The 25071-nt window shown below is 37.5% G+C and overlaps 1 protein-coding gene across 4 annotated transcripts in view; it reads right to left on the reverse strand.

Moving 5' to 3' along the window:
• Window positions 1–25071, reverse strand: part of FBXW7 (F-box and WD repeat domain containing 7) — a 146320-nt gene that overhangs the window by 33206 nt on the left and 88043 nt on the right. For 3 of the 4 annotated variants that reach the window (XM_063136268.1, XM_063136267.1, XM_063136270.1), the window contains 2 exons: window positions 8860–8942; window positions 5745–5886 (listed from right to left, as the gene is read on the reverse strand). In XM_063136268.1, coding sequence (XP_062992338.1) covers window positions 5745–5886; window positions 8860–8942 — 225 coding nt within the window. Of the gene's footprint in view, window positions 1–5744; window positions 5887–8859; window positions 8943–11439; window positions 11886–25071 lie in introns of those variants that run through there. The other variant, XM_063136269.1, reaches the window with a different exon arrangement.

The following is a 25071-nucleotide window of genomic DNA, read 5'->3' on the forward strand; positions in this document are numbered from 1 at the left end:
TTGGGAAAAACAATATAGAACGAGAACTTATTTTGGAACAGCATTTATAGCACCTCCACAAGACATTGGAAAACAGAAAGACCACGTGTTTTCCAAGCAATTAGTTATGCTTATGAACATATGGGAACTAAAATGTAATGGCATACATGTTTTGCCTAGAAATATTATTTTATAAAAATCTAATCAGGGGAAATTTAATCTTGTGATAACATTGGGAACATTCAAAAGTGATGCAAACCATAGTTAACCACAGCCTTCCCCAACTTGGTGCCTTCCATATTTTTGGGACTTCAATTCCCATCATCACTAGCCAGCATGGCCAATGGTCATGAACGCTGGACACCAGGTTTGGGAAGGCTGGTTTAGCACTATGTGCATGAGCAAAAAGGAGCCTGTGCAAAGCCATGGGCTCATGTGCTTCCCCTTCCCTCCTTCCATGTCTCCAGGATGAGGAGAAGGACTAGGAAAAGCAGCATGAGGAGGAATAAGCCAGAAATCAGTTTCTCTTTAGCAGATTTGTGGGTCAGCATTATGCACAAATCAGGAATTGCAATATAAAAGACATTCTAGTCAGTCGCTAAACAAGCCAACAACAAACTCTTGTTTTGCTGGTTTGTTTAACAAACTAGACAACTCTTGCTTCACATATAATAGGAAACCAGGGATATAGTAAAGCTAAAATGAATTCTGGTTTAAACATCTTTCTGGTTGCATGGAGGCAGGGAGAGAGGGAGGAGCATGCAAACCCAGTCTTTTGTGCAGGCTCATTTTTGCTCATGCATGTAGTACTAAAATTAGGGTTCAGCATTATGTGAAAATGCTGCCATTGGGCCAGTTCGCATCACACAACAGCCCATCACAGGTTAATTTACCCTTGAGAACCTGTGATGCATGCTGGCTGCCATTATGAATATAAGGTTGCCTTTGCTTGTCATGTCATCCGAATCCATACATAACCCTAAAACAGGCCATACAACAACAACAACAACAACAACAATAATAATAATTTTATTTGTTACCCACCTCTCCCTCTGGATCGAGGCGGGGTACAACACAAATAAAAAACACCATAAAATACATAAAACTATTTCAAATGTTTAAAACCAGTGCATCATTAAAAGCAGCACACCATTAAAAAGGCACAATTAAAAAGGCATTATGCCGAAATAACCCTTACCACCCAGATTCAGATGAGATGGCAAGCCATGGCAACCCTTGGCCAGGGCCTGCATATTCATAATAGCAGACCGCATGCAGTGCTGTGCTCCGAGGGTTAATTAATCCACAATGGGCTATAATGACATCTGAAACAGGGTTATACCATATAGCCCATCTCTGAAGATAGTAAATGAAAAAAGCCACACATTCAGATATGTTTACGTAGCAGTTCCTTGAAATTACGTTCCATGTAGTATGTTTCATCTCAGTTTCAAATTATTTTGTTATGTCTGCAAGCCTCTACTACAGTCTAAGTTACTAATATAATGTAGTTTCAGAGGAATGCCTTGTTTCAGTGGTCAAGAGTCTGAAGATGTATGTGATACATAGGGCATGTCTGCACCCAGCCTATATTTATTTATTTATTTGCAATATTTATATACCGCTCCCCAATGAAAATTTTGGAGCAGTGTACAAGATAAAATGGAAATAAAAACAGAATAAAACACTTAAAACAGATCTTAAAAGAAGCAAATACAGTGACTCCTGGTTAAGGAAAGGCTTCCTGGAATAATGATGTTTCCAGAAGGCGCCAAATGACACACAGGGGATCCCGGTGGCAACCCGGGATGACCAGGGACTTTCGCTGGGATATAGGGAACCACAGAAAACCTGATTTTTCTGCGGTCCTGAGACCATCCAGCAGAGCGTGGGCCATATGGCCGCTGCTCCTGGGTCGTCACTTCTTGTGGGGTGCTTAAAATGGGCACAGAGCTGCACAGGGGCAGCCCGTGCCCATAGGGAGTGGGGAGCAGGTTCAGGGGGCTATTTTTTTTTGCGGAGGAGTGCAACTGCGCTCCTTCACCTCTTTGGGGGGAAATGGTGGCCACAACATTCTTCTGGGATGTCGCACAGCTGTCGGACACTGGGGGAGGATCGCAGAAGCTAGTAAGTCCACGATCCTCCCCCTCCCTCTACACACTATGGTGTAGACATGCCCTTAAAAGTACATTCTTGAATACTGTTGGACTTAAAAGTACATTTCTTAATATTAACTGAACAGGAGGTCTTTCTTACAAGGACACATTGCAAGAGAAAAGAATGTGGCTATTATTTAAATCCCAGATTATATGAGCAAAACTGGCACATGACAAAATATTCAACAAGCAAGGTGAACTCTGAACCATGTTGGACAAGAGGAAACGGAAGGGGAACAGTGAAATATTCAAAGAATTCAGGGATTCACAGTAATGGTTAGAAGTTTTGGGGGACAAGATGATCCAACAACATACAGAAGGATAGTTTAGAGCTACAGAAAGACATTGACCTACTCTAATGAGGTTCATGTTTGCACTTGTTGTGCTTGAGACGAAAGCACAATGCTCTATGCATATTTTGCATGGTAATATAAGATTATACACCTTAACTTTTTATTAAAAAATGGAGAAGATTTTATTTGTAATTAGAATCAGTCTATAATGTGAATTTACTGGAATCAATAGATGTTTTGCAAATAAAGCTGATACTGTAACATTAAAAGGAAAGAATTTAGGCATCTCCCAATTGTCAGGCCTTTAATACTAACACCAATAAACCTGATGTGAAATACTATCCATGGATAAAATTTACAGTGATTGGATGTATGGTTGCACTTTCCTAGATCTCCCATTTACTGTGTTCTTATGTGACACCTATCCTGATTCAGATTCACCTTCTAGCTTCTAGAAATAAATATATATGCCAACTATCCATCTCACTATGCTATTTCATTACTGTGACTTTGTCCAGCTTCTTTGCCCCATACTATTTCAAAAATATTTAAGAGATCCAAGTTCAGGTGAAGAATTAAAAAGCACACTTGGATGTTTAACTCAGTTCAATTTTAGCAATGTTATATCTGTGCTATTAAGAGTATAATCAGAGGTGACATGAAAAGATAATCTAGTTGACCGTTCTAAAATTTAATCTGTCCTATTACACTTCATATATGTGTCTTCAGGACTATAATTAGGGATGGCATCTTCCATTGCAATCTGAAGGAAGAGGGTGCATATTTTATGTATACCCTGAAGAACAAACAATGTTCAGTATATCCACTTTAATAGTAAAAGAGTGAATTATTTAGCTCTTTACACAAAATCACAACAAATTGATCCTTAAGTAGATGATGCATTATTCCCAGACTGCGTGTGATAAAAGAATAATTAGAACTCAGCAGCTAGGAAGTCATAAATATGCACCAAAGATAACTGCTTGGTGCGACCCAGATATATTAAGCAAATTGCAGAATATAGAAAATTAGAGAAATCATTCAACTTTGCTTACTTTTTTTAATGTCTGCATGCTTGTTTTCAGTTTTGCTAATCATGTGGAAGGAGAGGACACTATACAGGGCCCTGCCTGAAGCCACCAGAAATTTCTCAGATATTTCTCTGGCTTCTAGTATTTCAACATACATTTCCAATAATATATTATATATTTTAATTTTTTTAGAGCAGAAATTCTCCAGAAGCTGAATTCCTATGTGCTACATTCTGCACACTTGTGGAACCATAACATGCACACAACTCTAGTAACAGCTAATTAACTTTTGTTCATGTATGTGTGTATTTTCACGGTTTCTATGCATATCAAATAAGACTCATGAAAGGGTGAAAAATAGTTTCAATTTACTTTTAAAGTTTCAATTTACTTCTATAAAATGTGCAATTAAGTTTACTCAAGCAACCTTTATTGCTCCTAGTACCATTCGTTAGTTAGACACATAAATTCAAGGTAATCTTATAGTCTAATAATGCATACAATCAGAGTCATTGCCTTCTGAAGGTTTGTGCTGTGTGCTAACTGGTGCAAATATTTTATATTGCACACTTAATTGACAGTTCTTGCAACCTCAACAGTGTGCCAGATTAGAAATTTGAAAGAGCTTTTATTTTGAATACATCCGATATACAATAACCTAGGCAGATGTACACCTTGCCCTTCTGATATCTTTAGAACTGGTACACTGTGATGTCATTTTCTCCCATATTTGTGGCATACTACAATTTGGTTTTAGTACCAGCTTTATTTTTCCTTTATCTGAAATGTTCATTGGTGGGCTCTGTCACTCACAGATGGTAGGATCTTTGAGGTTTAGAAAACACAATTTAATAACTGGTGAAGGTTCAACCATTTCAAGATTTAGGTCACTCATTTCAGATCCCTCATATCAGATGTTCACTCCTCTTCCAACCACAACAATTTGAGCAGCAAAACTGTTTTAACTTTCAGCTGTGAAGCTTACAGGATGGAAATGCACTGTGCAAGGGGGCTTTCCTACTCTTCTTCCCCAGTGTAGGCCCCTATGCCCACTGAAAACCTCTCCTGGAGATCAGAAGACCCTCAGGAAAAGCCTGGGATGGAGTGCTGCTTTAGGATAGAGGAAATTGGTTCAAATTGGGCTGAGGTAGCTTGTGTGAATAGGAAGTTGCTCTTGCAAGTGGCTTCCACTTGATTTTGGGTGATTCCCCAATCCCTGTGCAGCTCTACTCACAACATTCTAGGCCTTTCTTGAGGGCCCCCTTAACCCACAGGAGAGGCTTTTCAGGGGGCACAAGGGTTGCAGTAAAAGGAGAGAGAAGCCCCCATGTGCAAGCAGACTTCTGAATTGTACAAATGCCGACATGGCATTGGATACAGCCCACTTATTAAACTGAGGGATAAAATGTATTTTATTAGAGAACTGTATAGTTGAGGGGAAACAACAAGCATTTCAAATTTTCCTTTTCTGAAGTCAGCAGCAAGAACTGATTCATTTTGACCATTATTTTATTTGTTAACTGCACAATGCTGATTATGAAGGGCTTTATTAAATAACCCTTTCTATCCAAACTATTGGAAGAAAGAGTACGACTAGAAATACAGTGTTTGCATTAAGTCTGAGAAATTGATTGCTGATCATAATGCATAATTTCTATTGCTCGTTCATTTCTCATTTTTAGAATGTTTTAGGAAGTAGTTTGCAGTTTATAATCTCTATAAACACACTGTGTTGCTGGTTATTTAATTTATCTCTGCAGAGATATATTAACTTTGTTTATAACTGTGGTGCATTACTAGAAAGCTACAGAGAGTGGGTTAAATAGCACTTATTTCTAATGGTGAATACCATTTCATTTTACACAGGTTTTTTTTTAATCAGAGCATTTAAGGGTTTCTATACAGAGGGATCTCTTTCCATTTCTCTTTTTATTCTTTGACATATTTCAAAGAGACAAAGAATAGTAATATTCCATTTCATTCATAATTAAGAACTCGCAAACATTTTAAAATAGTTTCTCAGAATTTTGCTTTTAAAAACAAATCCAGACAATGCCAACCCTTACACACTTCATGTAAAAGTTTTTGTATTAACATTTAAAGCAGCAAGACATACAAATCGTTGTATACTGTTCATTATTACCACAGGAGGGGAGGAAAGTAAAGGTGATGTGACTGGACTTCTACTGCTAACATTTATTCTAACAGGATTCTCTGACAATTCATGAAAACCTATTCAAAACTATTCCAGAAAGCTGGCTAGTCAAACTCAAAATGCTGTCTACCTGAAACATTTTCAGCCATTCTTGAAGCCCTGTTGGTGGCTGGATAGATGTAATTCTGCGCCGTTGCTGTCCTTGACCATTGGCTGCTCTCAAGTCTCCAAAAGTAGTAGGTGTTGCTGAGCAAGGCACAAGCCCAGTAGTGCTGGAGAAGAAAAGAGGCCAATGCAGTTCTCAGAAATGTTTAACTCTTTTAAGTATAGTACACTATTCACAAACTCATCACTAATTATTCAAGCAAATTTCTTAATTATTTACTCAGTCTTACAAATTCATTCCTTTGATACTATTTCAGGCTTATCTGTGGCAGCTGCATAGAGGTTAGAATACCTTAAATAAAATGCAAGATAATAATACTGAGAGGTAACAGGGTATGCTGTAGCCTGGGATCCAAAGAACTACTTTAAGTGCATCATAGGCCTTATAGTCACTCACTAGTATTTTTTCACCTTGTTTTTCTGAAATTCAAATCCCCATGTCATAGGACAAACTATTTTTGAAAATAACAACAGCTATGTTTAAAAGTACTGTACCATGAGCCATACAGAGCAGTGTTTGGGAAACTTAAGTCCACAGTTACTTTGGCACACAGTTTGGATCCTGACCACAGTATCTTTCCAATAGCAAACTGTGAAGTGGTAATTGACAACAGAAAGAGAACCAAAACTGGGCCACTAAAAAACAAGAGGGAGCGAGCAGCATGTTCAGACGAACATTGAAGTTTGCAGAAGTACACAAAAACTTTAAAAAACAACAACACTAAAGGACAAAAAAACCCACCCCAAACAGTACCATGAAGATTGAGCATGCTCAGTTGTCTTGGAATGTTGAGTGTCTATCGGAAAAGAAAAATGGAACATTGAGGGGCCAGGAAGTGGAATGCCCTGCTTGAGCCCCTTACAGCTTTAAAAGTATCCTAGGGGAAGGGATGGCTGGTTGAAACCCAGAATAGGAGCACTCCTGTTAGGAGATGATGATACATCAATGTTTTGTTGCAGGTTCTACTTGCAAATAATTAATATATATGTACTCCTCCAGCCCTTCAAAACTGCATCTCAATTTCCGTTGGTAGTAGGTCTACAGAAGTTCTAATAATACAAGTTGAGCTTTTCCGTATAGTTTATCTTGTTATAATATTTTAAACTCACTTCAGTATCAACGTTATACACTCCAACATTAATGTTTTTGTCAGTTTTTAAAATTAACACACTAGAGATGGGAAGATACTAAAGTTTTAAAATAATAATTCCAACCTTTGTGACAGATTGCTGAGTTTACAAACTATGCTGTATGACCTTGTCTTTTAATTTTTGTACCTGTCATCTTACATTATCTAAAACGCTTAACAAAATGCCTGACCAGCCTTTGGTTTTAAATTGTGGGCCTTTCATTTATAGCAAGTCTACATAGGGCATTCGATAATAAGCAAGCATAATAGGAAACAGAACATTTTAGAGTTGAATAAATCTAGCCAATTGAGATATATTTGCTTTTATTACACATTTCACTGACACCTCAGATTACAACATGTCTCTAATTTGTAAGGAACCTTTTCTTTAACATAACTATAAATGAACTATTGATGTTTGGTTGGTTGCTTGTTTGTTTGTTCCCCAGTTCTGCTAAAATTGCAAATTACTGCAGGACTGCAAATTTGCAATCAGTTGATATGTGTATAACCTTTGAATATTAAAGAGTAATATGGATTGTTGTCTAGGTCCCAGGTTCAAAACTGGTCTAGCTGGACCAATGGTCTGCTTCAGTATAAAGTAGTTTTTTTTATTTCAAAAGCATTACTTTTTCATTTTAGTGCAAAATTATTATTATTATTATTATTATTACTATTATATATCCTTCTTTTGTATGCAAAATCAGGTTAATGAAATCTGTCAGCTTATAACACTTTCTAAGAAGAAAGTTAAAACATAAGAGGGCAAATGAAATCCTTTAATTGACACTATTTAAAAACATAACTTGACGAATATCCTCATAAAGATCCTAATGTAGAACTAGTGTTTATTATCTGAGGGACATTGCTCTAGTTTCCTCTGTCACCTAGTTTAAATAAAGGGATAGTATTGAAGGCATTTCTGAGTTCACAAACACAGGATACCTATGTGAAATGAACATGAAAGATCCTCCCTGCAAATTCAAATCTAGGACGATTTGAAAGGGTACATTGATTAACATTGTCTTCAAAAACACGATTATTTTATAGGAGTCCCTAGTTAAGATTTTTGGCAGTTAATTTTTGTTTTTAAAAAGAGAGAGCAATTAGGGGAAGTTTTGTTAGCTTGAAACAAGTGTCCTTATTTCTTTAATGCCAACTTCTACAATTCACTAATTATCTACATAGCATTTTTCCTGGGGGTGGGGTGGGTTCTTCTCTGTTACACAATGCTAAACCTATGCAACTGAATATAATTTATCTAAATGAATATATTTCAATTCATAATAAGGACTTTAAAAGGACATTTAAATCTAAACATAGATAAATTGCCTTTGGAAAGCAATCTGTTACATCCAGAAACTTTTACAGTGATGCAGATTTGAACATGACAAAATGCAGGAGAACTGTATTTAGTTGTTATGGCAACTACCAAGTAGTGAAGTTGAATTGTATGCACCCCTGATACTGAAATTCCTAACTGAAAGAAATGAAAGGGTCGCTAAACCGACAAGCCTGCCTCATGATGAATCTACGTCTCTTTAATTTATAAATGGTACTCCATGTTGTGGAGAAGTTATTATTCAATATGAGTCAGAAAGTATCATGCTGTCATGCGCAAGGCTCAAGAGATGTTGTTGTTCTTATATTCCAACAGCTACAGTAAATGGATAAATATTCTGTTCTGCATGTTTCTTTTTACAGTGGCATTGCTATTAAAGCCTGTGAAACCAGTAAAAATATTAATTCAATATTCAAACGTAAAAGGCTTTTACATCTCTTAATATATTTTTACATTTCGAATTTCAGTCATTTCAAGTGAGGTACATGTTGTGTAGATACTTCACTCAATCTTATTCAGTGGTATAAACATGCATGAGGTGCCTGGACAGGAAATACAAGATGAAGTGATGTATCTTAAATAGATGACCTGCCATCACATTAAATTACCTTGTATATTCTGAGACTTTGCAGGGTTTCTTTCCCAGAGAGAAAGAACGGACCTCGGAGCCATGGTCCAACTTTCTCTTCATCTGTAAAATGGGACAAGGAACAAAAGGTTATGTTAGCTTGCCATCATAAGTTAGGCCTATAATGAATAGGTTGGTGATCTTTTGCCTATACCTCCATATTTTGTTAATATCACCCTCAATAATCTATTTCAACATAACTTTCTACCTTGTATTTTGAAATAACAAAACAAAAATTCTTCTAATGACACAGCAACCTTTTGAGTAACCCTTTGCACCATAATTACATAGCACCCAGAACATCTCCTGCTGCATTATGATTTGTATCCACACATTTATTCATTTGAACCAGCTATTCTATGATGTAGTTAGATATACATACAAAATATACATATGTTCTCTGGAATGACAGATATGAATGCTAAAAGTATAAAACAGAATAGGACACTCCTGGATAATCACTTAAAACTCTAGATCAGAAACATTTTATGAAGCAGCAGCAAATAAAACTACTATTCTGTGTGCAGTTTCTTAAATTTTTCACACACCCACATGGGTGTTGTGTGTGTGTGTGTTGCACTGTCAATGATGGAGAAGTTTTAAAAATGTTTTATTGGGTTTTTTTTTAAGAAAACAGGATTTGAAAACAAGACTTGCAAATTTACAAATTGAGAATGGTACCAAGTAAATGGCAATGAGGCAAACAAATCTGGAAGGGGGATTAAAGCTTATATATATATACACCTCCAACTGCAAATTGTAAGGCTAGAAACTGTAAGATATCTATGCTTTAACAAATATTTCTAAAGAAAAACTACATGGAATGCAAACTTTTTAGGTCTGACAAAATGCAGCAGCAGCAGTAGCAGTTCAACAGCTACATAGGCTAAACAGTATGAGATACATATGTTTCAGCCTAGATAAAAATATTTAGTTGGTATATTTTATTGTGATTTCAGGTTTTTCTTAACATAATAACTATTTTAAATAAGTGTTCTCTATCAATAGTTGGCAACTGATATCAAAGGTTATTGCCCTTCAAATGTAGTTTCCTTCATTTATTCTTCCAAACTGGATATTTATTGCATATTGTGGAAGCCTACTAATACCAAAGATTCCCTGGAATCTTACAAGATGCGTTTACTTTAATGAAATGAGCATTCACCCAATTTTGCACTTACTCATATTTTGATGTTAATGCATTGTTTTATTTTGAACAATGCTTATCCATATAACTTTCACAATAAGGATGAAGCTCCAAATGTAATTAACCTTATTTGTGTGCCTATGCCTCACATGGGACAACATGAGTATGTTACCATACAGAATCAAAAACCTCAAAGCAAGAAACAACATTCTCTACCAATAACCACTCTCTTTAAAGAAAAGCTGAGAATAATGGAGACCATCTTTTTTATCCATGTACGGCAGATTGCTAGAAAATTTTCAGGAAAGCATTGCCCATATCAAGAAAAAGACATATTAATTAATTGTAAGCATCCCATTGCTATATAAAAAGCCCTACCTGTTTAGAAAATAGGATTCATATACTTGAAGCTTTTAACTCTATTAAAACTAAACAGATTGTCCTCTAGGGGATATCATGATATACTAACAGTAATTCTTCTGTTTCCAGCTATAAAATGATTAAATTTTCCTCAGCAGACAAATTTTAGGAATTAGAATGGCAACACTAACTCCTACTTTAAGCAGAACTTTATTTTCTCAGAAGCATAGGATAGATTCTAAACAACAGTCAGTTCCTATACTTGCCTAAGGATGTAACCAAACTCCTGTTTTCTCAATATTTGTAGGAAACTTTTTCCATCCCTTTTAAGTCCAGATTGTAAAATATGCAGAAGCTCGGCACTTCATACTGTATCAAATACCCCAATAAAATCACCACTTCATCACACTAAACAGAAGTTTATTCCAATTAGAATGATCTAGTGTAGGGGTTTTGGTGAACATACAAAACGTGTTTCATAAATACCTGAGGAAACATAGAATCCTGTAGGAAAGTGGGTTTTTTTTTAATTACAGATCCTCAAGCCTGTATTCTACTTTGCTACTGAGAATACACATCATTGAAATATTTCATAGCATCTTTAAAATGCCTCTTTATATAAGTATTACATGTAAACATTGGTACTATTTGCATCCAAGGCCATCCAGGCTAACAAAATGAAAATAAAATATCCGAGGCAACACTATAAATATACAAAAGGAAGCTCTTCTTAAAAACAAGCTTAAAGTGCTGAGCTGAATGTGAAGAGCCAGTTCAGCCAAAGGTAAATAGTCTGGTCTTTCTTTGGTTTCTCATGCGGATTCCTAAAATAAAAGGATTTCGCATCTCATTGAGCCTTTTCATTATTTGCCTTTATTCAGCGTATTGAATGTTGAGCATCCAGCCACACACCAAAAAGAGAGGGGGGGGAGGCAGAGAGAGATACTGCAGCCATCTCTGATGATACAGATTTTTCCTTCCTCATACACACACACACACACACAAACACACTCGTACGCATATATAGAGGAAAAATATATACAGGTTACTTACTTTGTAAAAAATCATTTTTAAAGTGCCGTAGAAACCCATGTTGTCGGTATTTTTTCCTTTCAGAGATTCTGTGCCCCCGTGTGTCCGGCTGCTTGGTAGTCTCTGACAATATAAACCTTTTTCAGGTAGATATGTCACAGACTCTAATGTGGACATGCTCGGGCACGTCAGAAAAGAAAGATTAGGCAGCAGAACCAGCAACCAAACTCCACTGCGATCGAGAACGAAGCTCGGTATCAAACAGCTTCTCCCGGCACACATACATACGTACAGCTTGTCTGAGAAGAACTTAAGGGAATAATGAGAGAGGGAGGGAAGATTATTGGAGGAGACTTTGCCCTGTCAAAGCCTTGAGTGAACAGATTCCTCCCTTAGCGGCACGGAGATCAGATTACATCTTCCCTCACGCTGAGAATGGTGCAGTCCAAGCTTCAGCAATGCAGGCTGCACATCAATTATATGGTGCTCAGCTCCAAGGAGCCTGTGAGCACACAGCATGGGAAGGACTTCGGCAGGAAATTAAACCATCCCCACGCCATCCTCACATTGGCCACTGGGTTAGGGAAAACACTGAATATCTAACTATCTTTTCAAGCCTGAGTAATTTATCTCGCCCATTTTAAACAAACAGGATAGTACTGGATAATTTAAAATTACCAGCTGAAGCAAACAAGATCATTTTCACTAATTACAGCTATATTGTGGCCCTCCAGCAAGTTGACTGGACTTTTATGCCAGTACATCAAATAGATTAGGAGAATTGCTGCATAAAAATGCAGTTAATATTAAAATAATTTGAGACAAGCATTTACTTTGGCAAACAGCCCACATTTCTCCTTCAGAGAAAAAGAAATCATTGGAATGTTCACCTAATCATTATAATAATATGTAACATCTAACTGTAGGATTTAAATATTACTTCCTTCATGGAATGTTTAAAATTGCAGTTCCAGAATAACAGTATTGAACAGGAAACTCATGAGAATATCTATTCCACCACAAACTGAGGCAGGATTTACAACCGTGTCCTGATTTCAGTTGAAACAAAAATCCAAAATAAGTATTCCATCACTTTCCATGGTTCCTTTACTCTACTGCACCTCCCTGAAGAGCTTTTTTAATAAATAAATAAATAAATAAATCTGCATTTCTACTATTTAGTACCTGTGGTCCTCCTCACAAAATAAGACTATGAAGCTGCAAAGAAATACATATTTGAAAATGACTGCATTGTTAGATTTATTTGTTTCTTGGGGCAGATTCATGACTTCTTCTACCATTAAGTCATTTCCCCCCTCAATCGCTTTCTTGGAGAGACTCCTAAAGCACAGCTTTGGAAAAGTTCAACATACAATCAACAATCAGGTTTATCAAATGTGTGAGGAGCAATGTATTAGGTGAACACTTTAAGAAAATCCAGATCCACCTGCATCTCTCTAAATGGAAAACAAACCAAAAAAAATCATATCCGGTGGGAGAAAAGCAGCACAACATAATAACGCAGTTTCTAAATATATGAACATAAAATATCAGCCAAAGCCTGTTAAGTCAAGTGGAACTATCACATGTCTTGAACATGATACTTCTGCTACCGTTAATAAACTGCAGTATGGCATTTGTGTGGAAGTATGCTCATATTTTCCCCAGATGGCATTCTTGCCATTAACACAGTGTTCCTTTCTCCCTTTTATTATAATATGAAACATTAAGGAAAAGCTTCCAAATTTTAAAATATTGCTTCTTTTGCTCTACAGTCTAATACAGCCATGATTAAAGTCTGCTTCAGACATTTTTGTTCTCATGATTGCAAAAACATTGTGCATAGCACCATATATGAATGGTACAGATATACGTAAATTGAAGCTTTCTACACAAGATAAATCCCCAAAGTGTTAGCTCCTGTCTTTATGTTGAGGACAACAACTGTAATTCATACATGTGTCTACTATTCATAAATAACACTATGTACCTGTAATTTTGCTTTGGGAATCTGTTGCTGAGCACCATAATAATAATAACTGAAGGTGCTCTAGAATAGTACAATCTAAGAAAACGGTTACACACACTTTCATATTGGTGGTCATACAAGTGTTTAAATACACATGTGCATGCATCTGGGACCTCTGGCGCAATCAGAATTCCCAAACAAATATAAAGATACATATGATGACCACACTTTGTGTGGTTGCTATGGGCAACACAAGTGTACCACAACCATCATAGTATGTAGAGCTACCCATAGACACTGTTATGGTATGAGCTTTCATAAGCAGGTTGACAATCTTCCATAGGTGATACCAGCTTTCAAACCTTTCTTCAAAAGGTTTGTTGTATTTACTAATAGACATTAGTTTTGTGCAAGCTTTTATATTCAATGATGAATATGGCTATGCACTCATGTAGAACAAGGCAGAACTCACACATACATTTTAGAAGTGCAGGATACAATAAGCCCTATTCACATGTTCCCACTGACACGATTACAATCACATAAGAGGGTAGCTACCCCTCCCCATCTGTTCCTGTCCCATCTCCTTTCACATGTTAGAGAGTTAATATCTAGCTGCAGTCTGAACAGAAATTTACATCATCCACAGTTTGCAAGAATTAAACCTATGAAATTCAAATCTTAAACATTAAACATTAACATGGGAATGCCATATAAAATAGTAGGTCTGCGTTGTTCACATCCTTTTCCTGCAGTCTAGTGCACCTGCAATATGTACAGGCCTGCAATATGTACAGGCCTGGCCCTAGCAGTAGGCAGTATGAAACAGCCACTTCAGGCAGCAATGCTGACAGATGGAGATCAGACAGAGGTCAGTGTGTCATATATCTTGCCCTGGATCCCTAAGTTAGATATTCCTTTGCCAAGGTTGAAGTAAGATTCAACTGCTGGTCTAGTTGGCTACGTATGTTGAGGGGGTGGAGACATCTTGTCCTTTGCCTGAAGCATCAAAATGTCTTGGGCTGGCTGTGGTGAGAGTGGCCTAACAAACAGATGCCATTTTTATCATAATATCTAGTTCTGCCCTAAGACACAACACACATGCATACACTATCTGAATCTCTCTTTAGGCTGCTTACATAATATGCTATTGAACAGGTTCCTTTGTCTCATTCTATGACAATCTCTCAAAAATAGCTGATAGTAATCCAAGAAAGATTAAGAGTAGATAGATAGATAACTCAAAGAGTGAGACATCTGATACTTCCAGCCTATTTATAAAGAGGGGAGGCTATTATCCCCATTTTACTGAGGGAACTGAGGTACCTAGGTTAAATAACTTATCCAAACCAACCAATTGTTTTAAAGAATGCCCATTTTGTCACAAGCTAAAAACCCCCACTATGAACAGGAATGGAGAGGGGGAGAGAGGCGTAAAGAGAGAGTCAAGCAGGAGAATACTGTGAGCCTTTAGAGAAGACAATAAGCTCCCCCAAGCTGCAGCCTGAGTAATTGCAGATGTGTGTCTGTACGATTTTTTCCTTTTAAGAATTGCAAAATAGCTTATTAAACTTCCAAAAGTAGAGTTTCTCAGAAAATTATAAAGGCTAAATTACTAGGTTTTAAGCCTTATATTTTCTAATCCAAGCTAAAGTATAACTAGATTCCCGAAATCTGAAGCTTTCATCATTGTCAAGGCATAATTTTTAAGGAAAGCATAGGATCAAAGGGCCAATACCACAACTAAAGAATCTGTTCTAACCTTAAATCTTTGTGCATAATTTCTTCATTATTGGTACTCTATGGTAAAGTAATTGTTGCTACTAGTATTGACCAAGTGGAGACATCTGAGAGAATACAGACTGCCCTGTGAATTTCTTACAGTGACAAAGAAGTTCAGCTGGTTTCTTTTTCAGAAGAAAAGGATCCAGTAGTGGTTTACTTACATGCCTATTGGCTGTATTTCAAGATGAAAACAGTGTAGTATCAATCCTCAAACTGAAGCTTAAACTGCATACAGTAGTCATCACATGTGTTGTTTTGTTTCCGAAAAGAAAGGAAAATCAGCAGAAACCTTCATTTTAGTTTCACTGCTGTATCTCATTAAAACATGAGACATCTTGCAGGGGTTTATGTATATAACAACAACAACAACAACAACAACAACAACAACTTCTTACTCGCCTCTCCCTTTGGATCAAGTTAAGGTAACACATTCACAACTTAACTTACAGTATTTAATATCTATGGTAAAAGGACACGCAAGTATAGAAAGTAATTTGTCACCTAAACTATCACATTTAAGACAAGCCAAGGACACTACTGCACCACTGATAAAGCAATGAATATATCAAAGCAGAAGGATAAGTTCTGAAGTTCTATGAAACTGGAAACTCTCTCCAATATCTGGCTACTTCAAGCTATCACAAATCAAATATTTGGGGTGAACATACAAATCCTAGTTGCATGATTAATTAAACATTACTTGGCTGGGAAGAATATTAAATAATCAAAAGTATCACACACTTCATTTTTATTTCATTTTTAAAAGATTCTCAAACTTGAAACTGTCAGAGAAAATATTCCAGAAAGGTAGCAGTGTTAGCCTTCTGCAGGAAACACAACAGTCTTGTTGTACCTTAAAGACTAAGAGATGTATTATGGCAAAACCTTTTGTAGACTAGAGTCCACTTCTTGGCCTATCAGCTAAGATCATGTGTGTGTGCATGTGTGTATAAATAGCTTCCACACTATCAGATGCAAGAAGCATTATTCTCATTTGGCAGGCGTACATATACATTCGCGTGTGTGTGTGTGTGTGTGTGTGCACGCGCGCATGTGGAGAAAAGATACGTAGACACTGGGACCAAATGGCCATGAAATGCAAAAGGCTAGTCTGTTACAATTCTATTTGAAGTATACAGTGTAAAGACAGTAACCATTCACAACAGCAGTAATTACCAATAACTGAATAATGCATCCCAGCTTTGCTATGTTAAGAACTGTAGTTGAAAAGTTGAGTATAAACTGTGCTCCAAAATTATGTTCCACAAACGTAGTCTCAAACCATAGCCATTGATAAGTTTCCTTACACTTTAAACAGGTATGGAAGAGCTTTGGGGTAGCAGAAATAGCCAGAGGAAGGTGGCAGTAGCATGGTATTTCAGGAAAGGAAGTACAGGAAACAGCAACTGCAGAAAGGAGGATGAGGGAGCTCAAGGAAGAAAAGGGACAAATTGATTAAAAGAAATGAAATACAAGTATGTGAGTTTTGGGGATGTGATAAAATGGAGGAACGTAGAGCCAAGAGGAACAGAGGCTGCAGCAGCAAATATTCAGAACTTCAGCCAACAGGTGTAATTTAAGGTAGCTTCACCAACATGCAAGTGGGGCTGGGGCTGTGCTGGGGCTGTGCTGAGTATACCACCTCCTGACGTCCCATACATCAAGTAGCCCCACCCCATGCAGTCGCTTTTACAGTGTGAATGTTTGCAGGGGGAGGCCTTTGTACATACAGGTGCATGCCCTGCTCCAGCTTGCATAGTAGCCTCTGTGCATACAGTTGCATGGGACTACAATACTCGTAAACCACAGCCAGCATGGCCAATGGTCAGAAATTATGGAATTTGTAGTCCAAAATATCTGGAGGTCACCAGATTGCCTACTCCTGCTATATACTATCAGCAAACTCACTCTGAATGTGTATCCTTAGGTAGCCCAAAATACATCATCTAACACAAGAGGGACATAACAGCAGGCTTGGGGGAAATTCCAATATTTGCAGAAGTGCAAAAAGTCTTGGAGAGGGGAACCCTAGAAGGCAAAAGGCTCAAAAAATTCCATTCTTTTCCCCTACTTCTCTGGTTTTCAGTTTTTTCCTTGCCCTCCCACCAGTGAGCAAGGATCCTTGCTCACTGGTGGGAGGGCAAGGAAAAAACTGAAAACCAGAGAGGTGGGGAAAAAGAATGGAATGGTGTGTCCTAGAAGTGGAACAAGAGTGTACCCTTTGGCAACAGTATGTTGCAAATCCCACTATTCAGATGGGGGCAGGGGACCAAGTCTGGTTTTGGCAGAACAGAAGTGAGACCTAAACTGGAGATTTCCCGATTCATAGCTCAATCTCTTACCCACTACCCTATACCAGCTCTCTTAAAGAAAGATATCAATGCATGCCTGTGATTAATATGATACAAAAACAGCGGGATCTCATCATTTCTAAATTTTATGTAATTATTTTTATTCCTAGATATAGAAAACATGCATTTGGAAGCACTTTTTAAAGGTGCCCACCATCTGTCTAGCAATCGAAATTTCAGGATGATAGAAGTTCAATGACTGGCCTTTGTTTCTAAGACTCACTTAATTATTTTTTAATATGTAAAATTACAACTATGATTAGAAGTGACAATAGACATACATTCTACTATGAATGCTACAACACTTAATGCTTGGAATATACATAGTCTAAAGAAATGATAGGTATGGTATTTACTAGATGAAGAAACCTAGATGTTTCCACCCTGGTACAACTAAGGACCAGTCTACACAGTCTACCTTTATTGTACTAGTGGAGCTTGAAAACAGTCTCCATACCATCTCTCTTCTATAACATTCATAATATGCTGCACTATTTATCCATGTGATTTGACTCACTTCCTGGTGGCTAGTGACGATGTGGTAACTCTCCATACAATATTGCTATAGGGCAGCATATGAATGACACAAATAAATACATAAGTATGGAGAAGACATTTCATAGACACTGTTTCAAGCAGTGCCATGACCAAGGTAACAAGTAGTCTTAGTTTAACACATTAATCTCCTCAGTCACCTTCTATTATCACAACTATTTCATTTAATGGAAGATTGCAAAGGATTATATGTAGTTACACTTTAGATACCCACTATCTAATATTAAAATCTGTTTCAGGTGTTGTTGTTGTCTTATTACAAACCCTTCTAATATTTTTCCCAATACAATTATATGGCATATTCCATTTTTTTTATTATAAAAGCAAAAGGCAAACTCTAGAGCCCTCTTTGGACATACAGTTTTTGTATACGGTGATGTACCATCCACTTGCAACCTCCATATGTTGACAGGGAAGGTCTCCAATGGTGTTGTAACCAGATCAGCTTCAGCACCATTGCAGACTTTCCCTGTCAACATGAGAAGGGAACAGGTGGATGGGACAAGTCCGGAGTTGCCCTCCACTCTTAGAAAAATTGAATGACAGAGGTTATATCAACATCACCAGGTCTCTAAATTTTGAAGCTTTAAGGTACTAGTCCAGTCCAAATGACCACAAAACATTCTGCAGAAAAATATTGTTTCTGATGCAGTACAGACCCCAACGTTATTTCTGAGGTTTTTAACAAATATATCCAAAATCTGAAAATATTTGTTCTATAATTGCTGAAGTAGCAAGGCACAGATCCATTATCTATCAACAATGCAAAACATAAACATGTGAAAATAAGCTTAGCTTTTGTAGCAAATCATAGATAGTTGATATTATCTGCAGGGGGAGAAAACTATTAGTTTGAATCAATTTATTTCATCATTATAACCCATAAATGGGGTCTATTGGAATCTCTTTTATTTCTGCAAGTCAAAATGCAGAGTTGACAGTTCTGCACTACCTACACGTGCTTGTTTAGTTTGTTTCCTTGTTTGACATTTACATCGACCAAACATATCAGTAAAATTGTATTAATATTTTTGGCAATTAAATTTGCCAAACCCTCAACCTATCATGAAGATAACATCAGAATAGTTTAAGCAGGGCTATTCTATGGTCCCTCTAAGCTTCTACATCTGTGCTAGAGAAGTGATGCAACTAGATGGGATCATATACTTTCCCAACAGAAACATCAAAAGCACAATAGCAGCTGTATAAAGACACAACACAGAAACAACAAAAACTACTCCCAGAGTTCCTAGCAATGCCGTCACCACCCACCAATCATGTCACTCCCAATGATACCCCATATTAGCCACGCATGGAATGCACTGAATGTGATGACAAACATGTCACAATAATATCAGGGAACCCGGTCCACACCCTTCTCCCACAGACTGGCATAATCACAGCTAATGCCAACATAAGCAACTGATGCCTGCAGTCACACGTACTTGGGCTTTCCTTAGGAAAAGGTTCAATTCCACAGGCAGACCAAGTAGCAACAGCCTACAAACAACCTCCCATTTGGCAAGGCAGAGGATTGCCATCCCAAAAGCAGTCAGCCAGGTTCTGTGGTGACAAATATTATGCACATGTAAGAATTAACATGGCTTCTGCCACAATATCTGAGTTAGATAATGAATTTTATTAGTAGTGTAAGGTATTCTCTTGTCACAGATGGTAATAGCCACTAGCTAAACAGAAACATAGCTGTACTCAGAGAATCCTATCCATGGATTACACCTGCCTTTCAAGCAGACCTTAAGCATAGGTTGATATGATGGATTTCCATTAGCACAGTGTTACCATTGTGCCAGTGCCACATAACCACCATGCTGGAAGAACACTGCCAACACAAGAGGCAAATATGAGCAGGAATGCTGTATTTACATAACCAGAGAACACCAGAAGTGCTATTCCTTTGCTGCTGACAACATTTGATTATGTATGTGGGATCAAAAGACCAAACAGCAGCTAGCAATACAACTAGGTCAGAACCCAGAGCAGTGAAACTCCATAGAGCAGTTTGTATTTCAGTATCCTTCTATATAGCACTATTTTTGCCAATGCAAGGAGACCCACTTCCACCATCAAAATCAATCAATTTCTAGCTATGCCCTGAAAAACTCTAGTACTCTGAACTAATTACAACTATTCCATGCTTTTGGAGAACAGGCTATTTTTTAAATGTAGGTTTTCAGGCTGTTTCTACTTAACTGAAAACAAACAGTACCACCACCACCCTGAAAAAAGTTATAGATATCTATTTAATTCTGAAATAGGTGCCCTGTTTCTTCCCCGCTTGTTTAATTATAAACACCTTATAGGAATTTTCCACCTTAAGGAAAAGGGACAGGGTGCTCATGCACTGGAGTGGTGTACCAATAAACTGTTCAGTTTCCAAGTCAGTGATTTAAAAGGCTGCAAGATGTGTGCCCACATGCATGTTGGGGGATGGGGAAGTTGTGTCACACATCACTACTGTTGACACTGTCACAGGCACTATCCAATAAGGGCCAGGACGTCATAGCCACATTCCACACATCATTAACAATAACAATGTATTGAGAGAACTACATTCCCTAAGCAACAGCACTGCTCTTTGCTGGAAGATGTAATTATCTCAAAGGCCATCAGAGGAAGAGGGACTCTACAATATGCTAGGCTCAAACCATATACGGTTTTATGGGCCAACACCTTCAGCTTGAATTGGGATTGGAAGCTGCCTGGCAGGCAGTGCAGTTGGCAGAATTGTATGAATATGCTCCCACTTGTTTATTTCCATCAGGAACTGAGCAACCATGTTTTACACTAGCTGAAGCCTATGTTAGCAAAGGCAGCCCCATATACACTGCAGAAATTAATCCTGGAAATTACCTGAAGGAAGATGGTGGTAGCCAGATTCCTGCACTCCAGGAAATGAAAAAGTCTGCACAGCTGATAGAGAGAACAATGGGAAGCTCAGCTGCAGTGATTCATTCCCTGGTAACCTCCCATTTGGAATATTCTAATGCATTGTCCGTGGGGCTGCCTTTGAAGATGGTCCAGAAACTTCAAGTAGTGCAAAATATGGCTTTGAGAACTCTAACTGTGACCAGACACTCTGATTATATTACATTGGTCCTCTCTCCCCTGCTCTGGCTCCCAATTAGTTTTTTGTCCTAATTCTTAAGTGCTGATTTTGACTTATAAAGCTTGAAATCTCAGTACCTGATGGAATGGCCCCTTCCATATGTACCTGCCTTACTTTAAGGTCATCCGCAGAAGCCCTTCTTTAAGTGCCCCCTTGTAAGACTCAAAGGCTGGCAACAAGAGAGAGGGCTTTCTTGGTAGTGGCCCACCAGCTCTGGAATGCTCTCCCAAGGGGAGCTTGCCTGGTGTGCACATTGTTTACCTTTCTGCCAGCAGGCTAAGATTTTTCTGTCTCCTCACCCCTTTAAAATATTTCAAAGTATTTTTGTGGTCAAGTACCCCCATCTCTATTTCTTCCTCCACACACTGTAGTTCTTGAAGCCTGCTGCAGTTTATGCATTGGAACTTCCACCAAAACTGCAGATAACTAAAGGACTATGTAGGAGTTGTGCCCCAAACAGATCTCACTTATACATGGGGCTTCTAATTCCATGTGAACTTCTATTTAGAAGAAGAAAACTTCTGTTGCTGTAGGCTGCGCTAGTATTAACGTTGACATGACTGGGCAGGTTATACAAACATTCAAGACAGCAATTATATCCTAAAACAGCATGATTCTGATGCAGCAATTCTCACATTTACTCATGTTTTTATACAACACCATCTCTTTTGCAGAATACAATTTTAAATGACAAAGAAACTAGAAGGTACTAGATACAACTAGTACATACTTTACTAATTGTACACTAAATTATGTCATTCTCTACAAAATTATCTTAACTGAAGATCTATTAAATGTCACTTTAACTTATTTAATGTATCATTAAATTTAATATAAAAGGTAAACCTATTTACAAATGCACTTAAAATGTGTCACTTGCTTAAAGTACACAATGAAGGGAATAGTCCAGGGATTAGCATATACTTTGTAGAGATTAGTATCCTTCTGTTTAAAAGCTTTGAGTAGGTCTTGCTTTTGGCTGGGTTGCGGACATTGCAGATGACAATGTAGAACAATAAGATTAAGCTGTGAGCTACCTTTTTCATGGCTGTTTTATTCTTTCTGCTAATCCTCTGTTTTACATGAAATAGTCGAAACTTTTATACCAGAGAATTTAACCACATTGGAAGCATCAGCAAGAGATTTGGCTGATTCGGGTGGGAGTGAGAGATACCACACAACCAGCTGCGTAGGCAAAAAAGTATATTTAATTCCCAACATGTTTTGAACTCCACCCTCTCTCATTGTTCCACAAAAACTAGGGCAATTGGGTCTTCTCACCTATTCTAACAAATCGTCTGCCATATCTATTTCCCAGACTCTTGCTAAATTAAGGCAGCATAACTATTCATATTACAGAGGTAGTCAAGTGTCTGTACAGAACAATAAGCCAGAATTTGGTAGAATCCTGCCTTATCATGGATGCTAGCACATGAAGCTTGTTCGCGAATCCTGGTTTACCATTCTACCTCTATAATCTGTTCCGGCAGTTAAACTACCTTCACTTAGGAAGTGTGTGAAAAATATATAGGAGAAGATTAGGTAGAATACAATGGGATTTTTTGAAGTAATGCTTAACTAAATTTAGCATTACATGAATGAGCATCAGACTTGCATGCTCTTCCTCCCCTCCCCTGATGTGGCTGCAAGGAGATTAAAAGCAGACACAAATACTTCCAAACTAACAGGAATTACCCATTACATCCAAACTTGGAAGAAATTCTGGTTTAGTTAAAACAAGCCAAAATCAGAAAACATTATTTGATGTTGGCTTGCTTGAAGCTAACCATAGTTTAAACTTTAAACTAACTAGAGCTCCCCACAAGTTCAAACATAACAGAACTCTGGTTAGTTTAAAAGAGGAAGCAGAAAGCTCGTTCTTATAACACTAAACTGTAGTTTTACATCTCATCTATATAGTGAGAAAATCCAACTAATTTATTTGTGAAACAGCAATTCCCTTGAAAGTACGGTGTTTGATGGTGTTAGGAAGTAGAGATACTTTTTGACTAAACAGCTAGCACTATTTTTTCCTTGTAACTTAAAAAGCTTAAAAAATGTGAATCAATACCAAAATAAATAAATAAATAAATAAATGAGGCAGAGAAAGGAATGCCATACATTTCTGGCAAAGACTTGTTGTACCTAAATATTTTTATCCCCCTGTGTGGAATTGAAATTGAAATCGATAGTTCACAAATTACTCAATTGAGCCAATGTACTGAAAATACAAACTGATACTAAAATTCAGAAGTAAGCACTTAGTACATGATACTCTAATTGCTGACAGTTTAAAAATAAAGTGTTTTGATATATTTCTATCAGGATAGTGCAGAACACCAAACCATTCATTCAAAAGCCGTGGTCCTGCTTCCCATAAAACGGTGATTTTCCTGCTTTTACCTATATAGTAATTGTGAAGCCATTCACATGTGATATATCTATGCTTTGTCTAATTATCCTAGTTCCTATTTCACTCTGAAAATACACACAAACAATTGAAAACATACGAAACTATTCTTTCAATTTATTTATTTATTTATTTATTACCTGCCTCTCCCTTTGGATTGAGGTGGGGAACAACATTAGTAAAATGCTGAGCATTGGAAAGATCTGAAGGGTCCACGTTAAATGGCTGGAAGAGGAAAGTATTTCCCTTCCAATTATGATATTAAGTGGGTACTTCTAAAAAAAATGGAAATTTTTTGTCCAAACTAAAATGAACAGATTAAAGTAAATAAACATCACTTTCTCTTAATCAAGAAAACTGCATGTTTCTGCCTTTGTGTGTTTAACCAACTTATCAGTACCTTTAATTGGTTGTCCAATGAAAGATATAAAATGGATGTCTCATTTATTGTACAACAAACAGTAAGTCAAACTATTGTTTTTTGAACCTGTTTTTTTTCCTTCCAGATACACAAGCAAATTAAAGATTACAACATATTTTGGCTGCTTCCTGGCTTACTGTCCTACTCTTTGTATAACCAGAAATATGTGCCACAAAATTTTTACAAAGCTTTTCCTTGAGCTGAATCATACTTATGCACATATTTTGGGACTCAATGACCCAATGCATAATGACACTAAATGGAAATATTCACTGTTTCAGAAGGAAGGCTGGAAGTTCCTTCAGTGGTTTACCATGATTTAACAGGTCATTTCGATGCCAGAAATAGGATCAGCTTTATGGTTTCAACCTCCATCTAGGAGCTTCTCATCTGAACTCATGTGCTGAAGTCAAATGGATATTTTTCGCAGCATTTCTCTCTCTGTGAATCATTACTGTCCTCTACTGTAAACTAGGACTTGCCCTTCTGCAGTGTGCAAAGTGTAGGAGTTCTGGATAAATGCAAATGCCTTCCTAAGTAGCATCGTGGTCAAGCAACTCACAAGGTAACCTTTAAACTGGCCAATCTAATCTCCTATTCATCCCGAGTGTGAAGCCACTGCACATTTTGTTCAACTCTATCCCTTTTTTTACTCCCAACCTGAAGTCTCTATCTGCCTTTGGGCGCAGTCATCCTGTATACTTCTTGACTGTGGGACTCTGCATGTCATGTGGCTCCTAGTTTCATCTGGTTTACTGCCCACTCCTCAGGGTCGATTCTTAACATTCCCCCTCTCCTCCTGGTGCTGAACCCCCATTTCCTGGGCCAAATCTCTTCTATTCTTCTGCTGCATTGTATACCCTAGATATAGACTATGCTATTTGTATATCCAGAGAACTTCACCCCATGAAGCACCGACTGTTGACTTCAAGCTGTCTTCTTAAAACTCATCTCTTTTCCCTAAAGTGTGACCAGCCAGCAATGGCTTGTAGCACACGGTGGAGTGTCCAGTTTTATTGCTCATTGATTTGTATT

Source organism: Elgaria multicarinata, chromosome 10 (assembly GCF_023053635.1).
Source record: "Elgaria multicarinata webbii isolate HBS135686 ecotype San Diego chromosome 10, rElgMul1.1.pri, whole genome shotgun sequence".
NCBI classification, from domain to species: Eukaryota; Metazoa; Chordata; class Lepidosauria; order Squamata; family Anguidae; genus Elgaria; species Elgaria multicarinata.